The sequence below is a fragment of the Oncorhynchus gorbuscha genome, linkage group LG24 (assembly GCF_021184085.1).
Source record: "Oncorhynchus gorbuscha isolate QuinsamMale2020 ecotype Even-year linkage group LG24, OgorEven_v1.0, whole genome shotgun sequence".
NCBI lineage: Eukaryota > Metazoa > Chordata > Actinopteri > Salmoniformes > Salmonidae > Oncorhynchus > Oncorhynchus gorbuscha.
Genome location: NC_060196.1, coordinates 22844252 through 22858114, shown reverse-complemented (window position 1 = coordinate 22858114; position 13863 = coordinate 22844252). Strand labels below are relative to the sequence as shown.

The 13863-nt window shown below is 46.1% G+C and overlaps 1 protein-coding gene across 2 annotated transcripts in view; it reads right to left on the bottom strand.

Annotated features, from left to right (window-relative positions):
- The window catches only part of LOC124012853 (RNA-binding motif, single-stranded-interacting protein 3-like), a 265610-nt gene that overhangs the window by 148904 nt on the left and 102843 nt on the right, over positions 1 to 13863 (bottom strand). For both annotated transcript variants that reach the window (XM_046326856.1, XM_046326858.1), the window contains one exon: positions 10227 to 10318. In XM_046326856.1, coding sequence (XP_046182812.1) covers positions 10227 to 10318 — 92 coding nt within the window. The remainder of the gene's footprint in view (positions 1 to 10226; positions 10319 to 13863) is intronic.

The window sequence follows — 13863 nt, the reverse complement described above, 5'->3', positions numbered from 1 at the left end:
CCCAAAGACTAGCCATCTGGTTTCAATCAGGTCTGCTCTGCACCAAACATAACAACACAGGGACAACACAGACATGCAGCCTGTGTAAACACAAAACCACGGAGTATCGTCACAAACACGCAACACAGAAACACTGGAGGAATCACACACAACTACGAAACGATATAATGACAAAATCAAAACAACAAAGACAAAATATGAAGACAACCCTGAGGATAACGCTACAGCTACTGTAAAGACAACTCAAAGATAAAATGAACAAAGCATTAAGATTTCAGTAGACGTTGCAACACAAAGCCATTGCCTCGTTTGCAAGGCGATAACTCACGGACAACAAAGAGATAACACTAAGAGAATATTGGGAAAGTACAAAGACAACGCCATGTTAACAGTGGCACAGCACAGACGCAACACAAAAATAGCACACAGACCGAACAGACACAATCAACACGATATAGGAGGAGAACACTTAGTACAGGAAGCTAGAAGCTAATGAGACATACAACAGGCGACGCGCAACAGCTCTGCAGACGACCAAATATTGACCTAATGCAGAGACGGAGAGAACACATGAGAACAGCAGACACAGCACACATATCGCAGATTTTATGTCATGTGAATGGATTTTTTTGTTGTTGTCACCATCTCATTGAAACAAATAAATGTAAATGGACACAAAGGCTATGTCCCAAAAAAACTGTTGAAAGTAGACAAGGATTTCACAAGCGCATACAGCAAAACATGCATCATCCATCCAGATCCACACAGGGCTCAAGGTTAACAGCCTCGGGGGATGTGCTGACGTACAGTATGTTATGTAAACCACCCCGGACGGTGAAATGTGGCGAGGAAGAATCACCCCGCTGAGGGTGCTAATCCCCCCACCTCATCACACACACACATACACATATGTACACACTCATGCTAATAAGCACCACAGGAGGTTGGTGGGACCTTCATTGGGAGGAAGAGCTCGTGGTAGTGGCCGGAACGGAATTAAGGGGACGGCATCAAATAGATAAAACCAATGGTTTCCATGTGTTTGATGCCAATCCATTTACTCCGTTCCAGCCATTATTATGAGCCGTCCTCCCCTCAGCAGCCTCCACTGGCACACACGCACGCACGCACGCACACACACACACACACACACACACACACACACACACACACACACACACACACACACACACACACACACACACACACACACACACACACACACACACACACAGATAACCTTCCCTGTTCAATAACAAGGAGTCAGCCGAGGTGCGTCTAATGGGACAGAAGGTCATTAAGGGCAGCTCCTGGGTGAGTCTGGTTTCCTGGTCGACCTTGACTTGGGGGACCTGAGAGAGTAGAGTGACTCCCTCACGTTTTCCTTGTACCCTCCGCCCCCTCCAGCGAGACACAAATTTGAAGGCTAATTCCATCCTGAAGATGCAAATTTGACATTCATTTCTCTATTCTTTTTTGTTGTTGTTGACCTTTTACCTCCCCACTCAGAGATCAGAGATTGGACAGACAGACCGCCACACACAAGTGACATTCAGATGGAGGGAAAACAACTGCAGTGCCAAAGCCAGAGAGCCAGAGCCCACTACTTTCCCAGTTCTCTCTCCCTCATTAGTCTGAATAAGAGACATGGGTGTCACAGTTCCCCATCCATCAACAGTCACTAGGCAGGCCCTGGCTGATGCGTGGGCCTTTTGACATGGCCAAAGCTCTGTGCTGCTCTGTCTCAGAGTCTTCCTACAGTACAGCCCCTCACCAATATGATTGAAGTTACTGGAAATGGAAACTGTCAGTGTAATTTAACATGGCATGCCTGCACAATTCATTAGGGGCCTGTAGAGAGGGAATGAGAGAGAGAGAGAGAGAGAGAGAGAGAGAGAGAGAGAGAGAGAGAGAGAGAGAGAGAGAGAGAGAGAGAGAGAGAGAGAGAGAGAGAGAGAGAGAGAGAGAGAGAGAGAGAGAGAGAGAGAGAGAGAGAGAGAGAGAGAGAGAGAGAGAGAGAGAGATGGTGATGGTGGGGGGGACAGATGGCCAAAAAGAAACAGACAGACAGACAGACAGACAGACAGACAGACAGACAGACAGACAGACAGACAGACAGACAGACAGACAGACAGACAGACAGACAGACAGACAGACAGACAGACAGACAGACAGACAGACAGACAGACAGACAGACAGACAGACAGACAGACAGACAGACAGACAGACAGACAGACAGACAGACAGACAGACAGACATAGTGGCAAGCCAGCGACAGCCAGAAACGGGATGAGAAAAGACAAACCCGACCGCGAGCCTCACTCCAAGCTCCTGCGTGATTAGTCTGTTGTTAATGACCAAGCACACAACACGATCGACCCTATTTGTTTGTTACCATCGGCGGCCAGTCGAGATCCTAACAGACTGTACAGCAGCGCTAACTCTTAATCACGTTGCAAGACCTTCTTAGTGTGGTAGAAATGTAAACTCACACAGACTGGAGCTCTAAGCCCCGAATATGTAACTCTGCTACGGTGGGAGGGTACCTTAATCGTGTTACAGTTTCTAGTGAATTAAAGATAGCCTGGCTGGTGGTGCTTTCGTTCGCTACTGTGTGTGCGTGTGTGTGCGTGCGCTACACAGTAAGGCCGTTGTGAGGCGGTGGATTAATGTGTGTTTAGAAAGCCAAACCTACATACAGATGTGCATGAATTACCCCTAGCAATGTTCCTTCACACATCAATTCTATCTTATTCTCCCCATCTAATTGTACGCAGGCTAAATGCATACGTTATGATAGCATAGTGCTATGAACAAAATCGCATGATGTGGGCTTATTTCGTTTATTGGATATGCCCTGTGTGTGTGTGAATGTGAAAATAAACTGTTTCATTGGCAGGAGAATGGCAGGGACAGGCTCGTCATTCAATGTGATTTGAAGTCCCTTAGATTTAATATAGCTCCTACTTCACTGCATGGTTAAGGTTGGCACTCGTGGTCTTTCCCTGCTGGTTTGGCCGGAGGGGAAACTCACAGTTCAGTTTGCAGGCTGCCAGGGGAAATTGCCCTCTCATGCCTCGTGAAGGATGATAGGTAGAGGAAAATGATGGCAGAGAAATCACCCCTGAAAATACATGGTCAAGGGGTCATCTCCTTTAAATGTTGCGGAAACGACGAAATAGAAGGCGTCCACCACAGTGAAATGATAAGAAAATACTGTCGTAGGCAGTAATATTTGACGTGTGTATATAGAGCATACGTGATATTATAAATACCTTACATGCGAATCGTAGTCAGACTAAGTAATTAGCCCATTGAATGAACGATCTTTATCTGCTATTCCATAATATAAATAGCAAAGACTATGGTAGAGTTACAGTAATAGGCAAGGAAGAAATGTCTGAGAATGGAATTCTAAGTGGAAGTGTATTTAATTACTTGGTCAAATGAACTGATTCACATACAAGGCATCAAAAAGCATTAACAAGCATTTACAAGGCATTATTCTAAGCATGGTCAGAGAGAGAGAGAGAGAGAGAGAGAGAGAGAGAGAGAGAGAGAGAGAGAGAGAGATTGTGCCATGGCTGATGGGAGAAGGGAGAGAGAAAGAATCTCACCACAGCAGGCCAGGAACAAATAAGAGAGAGAGAGCGAGAGAGAGAGATTGTGCCATGGCCGATAGCTGATGGGAGAAGGGAGAGAGAAAGAATCTCACCACAGCAGGCCAGGAACAAATAAGAGAGCGAGCGCAACCATCTGAGAGGTTTGGATCCAAAACCGGAGTTGTTTCTCAGAGATGTGACAACGGGGATTGGCAAGACCAACACAGAGAAAGAAGAGCTGGTCTGCCTTACATGGTCAAGAAGTCTCTCCTCTCCTTTAAAATTGTGTTGATACGCCAAAGTCCACCAACCACACAGACTACTAAGAAGAGTGCCGGTTGGGGATCATGAAACCTCCGGTGATAAGACTGTCTATGAGCAAGCTGTTAGTGGAGCGTAGATTTAAACATAATCTATAATGTGTGTCGTCAGGGCCGTGCATGATGGCAGAGAGGGGAGACAAGGGAGGGGTAGGGAGGAGGGCCGGAGATTGCTGGCATTGATGAATCTAATCCCAGAGTTAATTGGTATGACTGATGAAGACAAATTGAAATGGGGTGGCTGAATCAGTGGTTCGCACGGAAGGAAGGAAGGGCTGGGAGAGCTCTACTGCAAGCCCACAACATATTCCACCGAAGAAACAAACACGCGCGCGTGTGTGTGTGTGTGTGTGTGTGTGTGTGTGTGTGTGTGTGTGTGTGTGTGTGTGTGTGTGTGTGTGTGTGTGTGTGTGTGTGTGTGTGTGTGTGTGTGTGTGTGTGTGTGTGTGTGTGTGTGTGTGTGTGTGTGTGTGTGTTCACACTGAAACACATTCACATAGCATGACAGGTAATCAGGGAAAGAGAGAGCCCATGTCGTAAGCCATTTTGTCAGACATAAGCAACTTATGTTGCTAAGTACATTGCTGTTCCACGATATAGACGTGGAATCTACAGATTAGGCCTCTACACTGTAGGTAGAACTGCTAACGCCATGAAGTCATAGCCGAAGATACACCGATTTTCAACACTATCCAGCTTTGCCCTGCATGGCTTCAATGTAAGACATGTTCTGGGCATAACTGTTCTTTCGCTGACCAAATGGGTAAACTAGTGCAACGCGCTCCTTCACCTGGCTATCTATCTATCTATCTATCTGTGATGGTGGAATCAGGGTCCTTTGAAAAGGCTCTCCCTCGGCCTGTTAATGGACGCAGATCAATTGAGGGAGACGGAGCGACTTCAAAGGGACTCTAATAACGGCACACTGTGGCCATTATTGAGTCTGAAAAGCCGTATTTATATTTATTTATATTCGCTTCAAAGCGAAGCAATGGCAGCATCGAGCGTATTGAGACTGGAGGCCTTCGCTTCATTTGAAATGGACTCATTTGAGCTCAGGGCCACTGCTAGGCAATTTGGTAACCAAACAGAGAGCTATTCACAAATAAAGCCCCAATTTCTACCTTAATTGGAATGTTACTGTCTGCGTTCGTATTGCCTATTGAGCGCCATTCAAACTACAGACAGGATTGTATAATGACAGACACTCTAACAAAAATCCCGTACCAGTTCAAAGTCGCTTTGTGCTAACAGTTTTGGGATGGCGATGTGTGTCAATGTCCATTAAAAGTTGCTGTGACTCTCTCTCCCCTAGAGGGAGGGTGGCAGACCAGACACTCTCTCCCTCTGATAAGTTTGTAACTTTGTTCATTAATGCTGGCCTGTCTCCGGATGCAGCCGGCAGTCTGTTGTGACACTGTCTCTGCCAGATCTCCCTCTCCCCCTCCCTCTCTCACTCTTGTTCTCTTTCTCCCCTTCTCTCTTCCCTCTCTCTCTCTCTCTCTCTCTCTCTCACTCTTGTTCTCTTTCTCCCCTTCTCTCTTCTCTCTCTCTCTCTCTCTCTCTCTCTCTCTCTCTCTTCCCTCTCTCTCTCTCTCTCTCTCTCTCTCACTCTTGTTCTCTTCTCCCCCTCTCTCTCTCTCTCTCTCTCTCTCTCTCTCTCTCTCTCTCTCTCTCTCTCTCTCTCTCTCTCTCTCTCTCTCTCTCTCTCTCTCTCTCTCTCTCTCTCTCTCTCTCTCTCTCTCTCTCTCTCTCTCTCTCTCTCTCTCTCTCTCTCTCTCTCTCTCTCTCTCTCTCTCTCTCTCTCTCTCTCTGCATGTCTTCACGCTGCTCGGTGAAATAATTTACCACATGCAGCGCTCCTCCAGATGATTGAAGCGTAATTAGAGTGCCGAGACGGTGCGAGCCAATGGCGGGGCACGGGACTGAGAGCTAGTCAGATGGTGTCTCACTCTCGCTGGCTTTGCCCTTCAAAAGTATCAGTACGGGGAGGGAGGGCGAGAGGCGCTTTGCAGCTCAGCCTGCGTTGATGCCGACGCGCTGCCGCATGCGGCGTCTATGCACATTATGCATTTGGAGAGAGAAAGAGAGAGGAATATACATGTGTAGGGGAACCTAGGGGGCCTTTACCTCCTGTACGCTCAGTGATGCTGTCATACTGTCAACTAGGGGACGAACGGGTTGATAAGGAGACAAGACAACACACCATGACAGAGGCATGAAGTATGCACAAAACATGCTGTTGTTTGTACATCTATACGGTGTATTCAAAGACAGCCAGACAAATATTGGAGAGGAGGCCCTGGAAAACGGCTGTACTAGGCAACACCATAATCTCTACGACAACCCCGGTCTCGATGGCAACCACACTAAGCCTGGAAATGTGTTGATCATTACTACCTTCTGGCTGACACCATATGCTTTATGAAAAACACAGCTCTCACACAGCTCGCAATGTCTTGCTGAACTGGGATAACACAACCCGGCTGCTGAGTCTGCACCGGTATCCTCTAGCCCCCCAATTATCTTTTCTTTCTGAATAGATTCTCACAGCCTGAAAAGAAGCCAAAGTTGACCTCAGCCTAAGGTGCAGCGCAGCTATATTAAGCTAGCCCGGCAACTCTCAGCCACAGCAACAATGGCGTCAGCCATCCGTTTGATTGGAGTACAGAGGTCACCCTTCGTCTCGTTGAACTGTAGAGGGGCGTCAGTGCAGGAACTGTGTCAAAGAAGTCACCCTTAAAGGATAATAGGGTAATAATGAAAATCATACCACCGCTGACTGCCCAGACCACCCGCAGGTAGCTTCCTCGCTGTTTGTATGAATATAAATGCAATATTGACAGGAAATTTCCCCTGAGAGATAGGAACGTCAATCTCCGTTATTCTACGTGCAGTGGGCTTTTGCCCTGACCGAGGCCCAAACATTACCGTAACAACTCCATGGGCCATTAAATGCCCGAATGGCGAACAGAGACGGCTGCCTGATGGGCCGGAGCTGAGCGTTGCCTAAACGTTTGGGATTCATTTCACGGAGGCGCTCTAATGGCGTTTTTGGCGTATTTCCCCCCTCACTCTAATGTGGACAGGAAGTGAAGGGCAAGTGGAGGCAGAAAGGGTAAACAGCCCAGAGGTAGAGAGGGTAAACCTGTTCCTGAATGTTACATGTCAATAACAACCTTAATAACCCTCCACATCCAAATGAACCATAGGCTCTCATTTTGGGCCTCTGCTATTACTGGAGAATAAACATGGCAATGTTAGCTCTGCAGGCAGTGAATTTAGGTTGAATACAGGGTGAATCTAAATATATATGAATTCAAGGGAGTGTGTAGTGTGTCCGTGTGATGGTGGCTAATCTGGGCTGTTTCAGGCAGCTTTGGCGAGGGAAAGAAAGAGAGAGAGAGACAGAGAGACAGAGAGAAAGGGAGAGCTTTGTTTTCATTGCGGCAACCATAAGACAAACAACGACAAAGGTAGGGAGATCATTTGCATAAAGACTGGGTTGTTGTCTGAGAGCTAGCAGCTGTCAGGTGGAATTGCTTCTCCGACACTGACACCACAATCGAGGGCTCTCACCCCATAATTCAGTGTGATTGGCTCAAGGGGAAAATGGCAGCCTGCGGGGAGTTGAGGAGGAGAGCTCTTTGACAGGTTTCCATCGGCGATGGGAGACACGGACCGTTTACTTGTTATCCCTGTGTCTCTTTTTAGCATCTGTCTTCACGCAGGGAGAAAAAGCGTTCCGCACACAGTGACACGGCGGATGAAGTCTTCAGCAAGGTGTGAGGGCCCCTCCCTCCCCCACCCCTCTCCACTGATGAACACACAGGCGCACGCACACACACACATACTCTCGCCCGAGCTGCTTCTTTGTTGGTGACTGACAGCGAGGGAGCCACAAGGAAGTGTCCGTCAGGTACCTTCATTATGGTTCTCATCCTCCCTCATGCTGTCACAGTCGCCACCGGGGAGGAGGAAATAAAAGGAGACCAATGTTTCCTTGGTATTACCAATTCCGAGGGGGACATCCAGACAAAGGAAGGAGGAGGAAGAGGAAATAAAGAACCATTTCTCTTCCCTTCTCTTCTCTCCTCTTCCCTCCCTCGCAGCTGTGTTTAAAATAAGGCCCCTTAATAAAAGCCTTTTAATGGCACTGCGGCGAAAAGAAGGAGGGGCTTGATTCCTCGGACGGTTTTATTTCGTGAGCTCAAAGCCTCTGGCTCTGGATTCGCAATTCCGTTTGTGACTTTGTCGCGGGAGATCCACGTGACAACACGGGAGCCTTGGGAAGGGGAGAATGATAAGAACGAGCCCCAGCATGACCGCGTTCAGTCGTCGGGGTGGCAGCCGTCGCCACAGTGATTTACACCTGCAGGAAGTGATGGTGATGCTCACCTGGGTTCCCGTTTGATGCCTCTGGGGGAACCGGTAGATGTTTCAAAGTCACAGCTACAGATAGGCAACGTTAATTATGGATGGGACTAAATTGCGCTCGTTGAATGTATGGCAGGCGAACACATGGTAGACAGGAATGTGTTTAGGCGTGTGCGTGGCTATGTGTTTGTGTGGGAAAGAGACAACTAGCGAGAGATAGAGAGCAAGTAGAAGAACGAGTGAGTAGACAGAGATACAGAGAGAGTCAATAAAAAGCAAAGGACCCCTTAATGTCTCTCAGACGTAGGATAAAAAGACAGGAGTAAAGTAATGTGGGGGGAAACCCCCTCCCACTACCCACAAAACACTGTTTAAAAGGTCAGCTGGGAATGTTGATTGACAAAAGAAAGCAATAGAAAGAAAAGGCTTTCAATTAAATTGGGAAAAAGAGCATAGACCCGAATCTCTATTCTCTGTGTGTGGCCTCTTATAAATATTAGAGGAAGGACAGACATTTTGTGAAGAGAGGAAATGGGTAAATTGTGCATTTGAGAGATGGCATACTCGAGCACCTAGCAGGATATCATCTCTCCGAGCTGCTCCCATTATTTTCCACCACAATAACGGGGGTATAATCTTCATCATCATTTCTGGCGTCGTCATCCTGACCGTCATCATTATTGGAATTGTGAATACAAATGGAAACATCTCTCTCATCTTCCTCCTCATCCTCACCACAGTACTAATCAGCACCAATGCCAGCAGCATCAGTACAAGTGAAAAGTCGGATTTAAATGTTCAATTAAGCTTCTAGCTAGCTGGCCTTATGGTATGGTATTTACTGTCTCACGCTGTGGAGCTCACTGGGGTCTCTCCTGTTCCAGCTCCTCTCATCTGCTTCCACACAATCATATCAAAGAGCACCTGACAGGCGGCTATGCGCACTACATCCAGAGCACAGTCTAATTGACACAGTGTCCACCACAGGGCACCAGCAGCAGGAGAAAGCATGTATGTGCGCGCGCGCGCGCACGCACACGCACACACACACACACACACACACACACACACACACACACACACACACACACACACACACACACACACACACACACACACACACACACACACACACACACACACACACACAATGGTGCTGAACTGTATATGGCCACAGCCCTGCCCGTCATACACTGTGTAGTAGTTAGGGAAGAGATGGGAGACAGAGCCATTGGAAACATAAAACATATTTAAACTCCCCTTCTGCAGGCTAGAGCGGCCTCCCACCATCTCACACACATTACCACACCACGGTCTGTTTCTGGGTCTGTATCTGGATAGGAGTCTGGGGATTCTCTCCAAGACCATGCAACTTTAAATATTTTTATATTGTAGTGTATGCAATGGGTGTAAGTCATCGAAGGACCCTAACATTCTAACAGCTCCTTACCTTGGCTATTTGAGCCTATCTTATATTAGCCTATAGAGCAACGATGCTAACGTGCTAACAGTTCTTACCTTAGCCATTTGAGTCTGTCTCATATTAGCCTACTGAGCAACGATGCTAACGTGCTAACAGTTCTTACCTTAGCCATTTTGAGCCTGTCTCATATTAGCCTACTGAGCAACGATGCTAACGTGCTAACAGTTCTTACCTTAGCCATTTGAGCCTGTCTCATATTAGCCTACTGAGCAACGATGCTAACGTGCTAACAGTTCTTACCTTACCCATTTGAGCCTGTCTCATATTAGCCTACTGAGCAACGATGCTAACGTGCTAACAGTTCTTACCTTAGCCATTTGAGCCTGTCTCATATTAGCCTACTGAGCAACGATGCTAACGTGCTAACAGTTCTTACCTTAGCCATTTGAGCCTGTCTCATATTAGCCTACTGAGCAACGATGCTAACGTGCTAACAGTTCTTACCTTAGCCATTTGAGCCTGCACCCCGGTGGCTTTGAGAGACGACACCGCCTTTTGTGCTGCAGCTGGGCTATCAAAGTCCACGAAGCCATATCCTGAAGAGAAAGAGAGAAGGAGAGAATGATGAAAAATTCAGGTGGAGTGAGACGAAGAGAGAGAATGACAGGGCTTGGTAATTGCAGCAGTAATAGGTGGGCAATATGACAACAGAGGCTGCCAGTTTTCATATCTTGTGAGCACTACATGGCTTGATAGTTAGCGGCTCTGACGTTCACATGGGGATGCTTAGGAATGCTAATTAGCCATAACAAACTCAAGCCAATGTATTTTATAGTCCTAGGCTACATTATACAATGCTGAATATACACTGAGTACACCAAACATTAAGAACACCTGCTCTTTCCATGACATAGACTGACCAGGTGAATCCAGGTGAAAGATATGATTATTGATGTTATTGGTGAAATCCACTTCAATCAGTGTAGATGAAGGGGAGACGGGTTAAATACACATTTTTAAGCCGGGAATCAATTGAGACATGGATTATGTATGTGTGCCATTCAGAGGTTGAACGGGTAGTAGGTGCCAGGCGCACCGTTTGTGTCAAGAACTGCAACGCTGATGGGTTTTTCACGCTCAACAGAACCTGTGTATATCAAGAATGATCCACAGCCCAAAGCACATCCAGCCAATTTGACACAACTGTGGGAACCATTGGAGTCAACATGGGCCAGCATCCCTGTGGAGCACTTTTGACACCTTGTAGAGTCCATGTCCCGATAAATTTAGGCGGTTCTGGTATACTCAGTGTGGGCTACAATATACACCCATACTTTATAATACCATGCTATTATTTGAGGAGAGTGTGCAATTATGAACTTGAAAATGTATTAATAAACCAATTAGGCACATTTTGGCAGTCTTGATACAACATTTTGAAGAGCTATGCAATGGTTCATTGGATCAGTCTACAACTTTGCACGTGCACTGCTGCCATCTAGTGGCCTAAATCTATATTGCGCCTGGGCTGGAATAATACATTATGGCCTTTCTCTTGCATTTCAAAGATGATGGTACATGATTTTTTTCTTTGCATTATCTTTTACCAGATCGAATGTGTTGTTTTCTCCTACATTAATTTCACATTTCCACAAACTTCAAAGTGTTTCCTTACAAATGGTATCAAGAATATGCATATCCTTGCTTCAGGTCCTGAGCTACAGCCAGTTAGATTTGGGTATGTCATTGGGAAAAAATGGGTTGGATCCTTAAGAGGATACAATGCTGAATATACACCTGTATTTTATAGTCCTAGGCTACATTATACAATGCTGAATATATAATGTGTTTTATAGTCCTAGGCTACATTTTACAATGCTGTATTCTATAGTAAATGTTTTAAGCTCATTTTCCAACAAAACTAAAATAATCACAACAATGCACAGATAAAGTATTCACCAACATTCCAATAGTTTTTTTTCTTTCTAACACAAGGAATCCCCTTCAAAACGGAAAACCCTTCAGCCCCTCGATATTTGAAGAGGCTGACGTTGGCCACCACGCTCCTCACGCAGCCATTTCACTTCGCAGTGCTCTTAATTCTCTGTCCGGCAACAAACCTCTCAAAGGTTGACGGCAATCGTACCAGAGCCTTCATTCGTTCCCTCGTCTCTCCCACGCCCTCTGGAAATTCATCAGTGGTGAAAAGATGGAGAATGAATCTGCAGCGATGATTTATGAGTTATTGTGATCCCGACATTCCCAGGGATGTATCAGCGCCGGGGTCGCATCGGTGTTAATTAAAATGTGGTTCCAGATTAAAAGCAGTCAATGGTGGCCTCTGGTCCACAGTTTCACAAGGAAAGTGTAATTAGAAGGGGATAATGGGGGGAGCCGGGCCGAGCTGGTGTGGCTCCGCTTTACACACTGTTTCTCACACACACACACACACACACACACACATGGGCGAGCACACAGAAACACACACACTCAAACACACCGACGTGTGTGTGGAGTTTCCTGCATTCGATAGAGGCAAAGGTGCGTGAAATAAAGGTAAAATCATAACCTGAATTGAGCTCCCTTCTGATTAACAACAGGAAGGTAAAATGAAGGAAAACTGACAAATGTTCATTAGGAAACACTACGGTAAGAGCTGGAGGTGAAATAAGGTTGAATTAAATCCTATTGCCAAAACAGATCGGATGGTTCTACCTAGCTGAGACGCAGTTAACCAGCTCATAAATGTAATATTGAAGAGGTGAATGGTGAAGTATAAAAAGGAATGTTCAGTGGAAGAGGAACACGAAAGGGGTTTGAGAAACAAGACTGTTGACCTACATTCAGCAGAGGTAGGAGAGTACTGGTTCCTCAGAGCAGGGATTACCTCTACGGCACCGGGAAGTCACTGTGGTCGGCTCCATGCAGAGACCAAGGGCAAAAGGCCACAGCATTACGGGCGCGACCTCAAAAGACCCGCGAATACCAAACACAATTCCCGACAGAGAGAGTTCAACTGAACCCAGTTGCAGGAGTCAGGAGAGGACAATGTAGTTCAATATGACAGACAGGGAAGTTGTCAATGACTGGAGTTACAGTGTGCGTGTCAAACATGGCACAGCACAGGCAGTATTGTACTGGGGAGCCAACGTGCAAGCGTGTCTGTGTGCCTGCCATGAGAGTCATTCGGAAAGTACAAAACACTCTCTTCTAAGATGCTGAGAATACATCAGGGTCAGCAGACAACCTTTCACTCAATTCAAGCGTTTAAAAAAAAGATATATCACACACAAACTGCACTCCACATGTTGTTATAAGGAAAGTAAGGAGGAGGTGCAGTACAATATTTCTAATGATGGTTGTCTGGAATTACACCCATGGTGAGGGAATGGAGGAAGGCATCGCTTTGAAGTCGCAAACACATCCTGGTGGTACGCAAACAAAAAAATCTATACCTGTCACAAAGAGCCGGCTCGACTTGATGGAGTAGACGCGCCACGTCTGATACACAGCACATCCACAGCAGAAACAAATGTAAGCGGAAGAAAGAGAAACATGAACTGTCTTATCGCATTTCCTGGGCCTGGTCTAACTGCTGCTGTCGAAATAAAGACAGAATAGCCGGTTAGGATGGTGAAGCCTAGACGCTCTGCAGAGCGCTGCTAGAGCCCAAGGACCCTATGAAACACAATACACTATGCTAGACCGCTAATGCTAACCTACATAGCTACAATATCCTGAAACCAGATAAAGGACTTATTACAATGCACATATCAATGCATCATTCATGCATTTCACTATCAAATTATGTTAATCTTAATTACATCGGGGGAAATTTTCATATTTTATCTGCATAATAGTCTGGATCGTTTGGGCCCCCCCCACCCTCCTAAATTGATATTCCCATTTTGATACAGTATTTCCATTTCTATATTCTGCTAGCTCTAATGATCCTGTTTTGCATTGCATACTACTTTACAATAATACCATCAGCATGAATAATGGTTCAGTCACATGTTGGCAGAATTACAATAGTTACATGTAATCGCTTACATCCATGTGAGTCATCAAGGAGGCAGAGCAGCTGATGCACACATTGTTAATTACCGTGGTTACGCACGTTAATGATTATCGAGAGCAC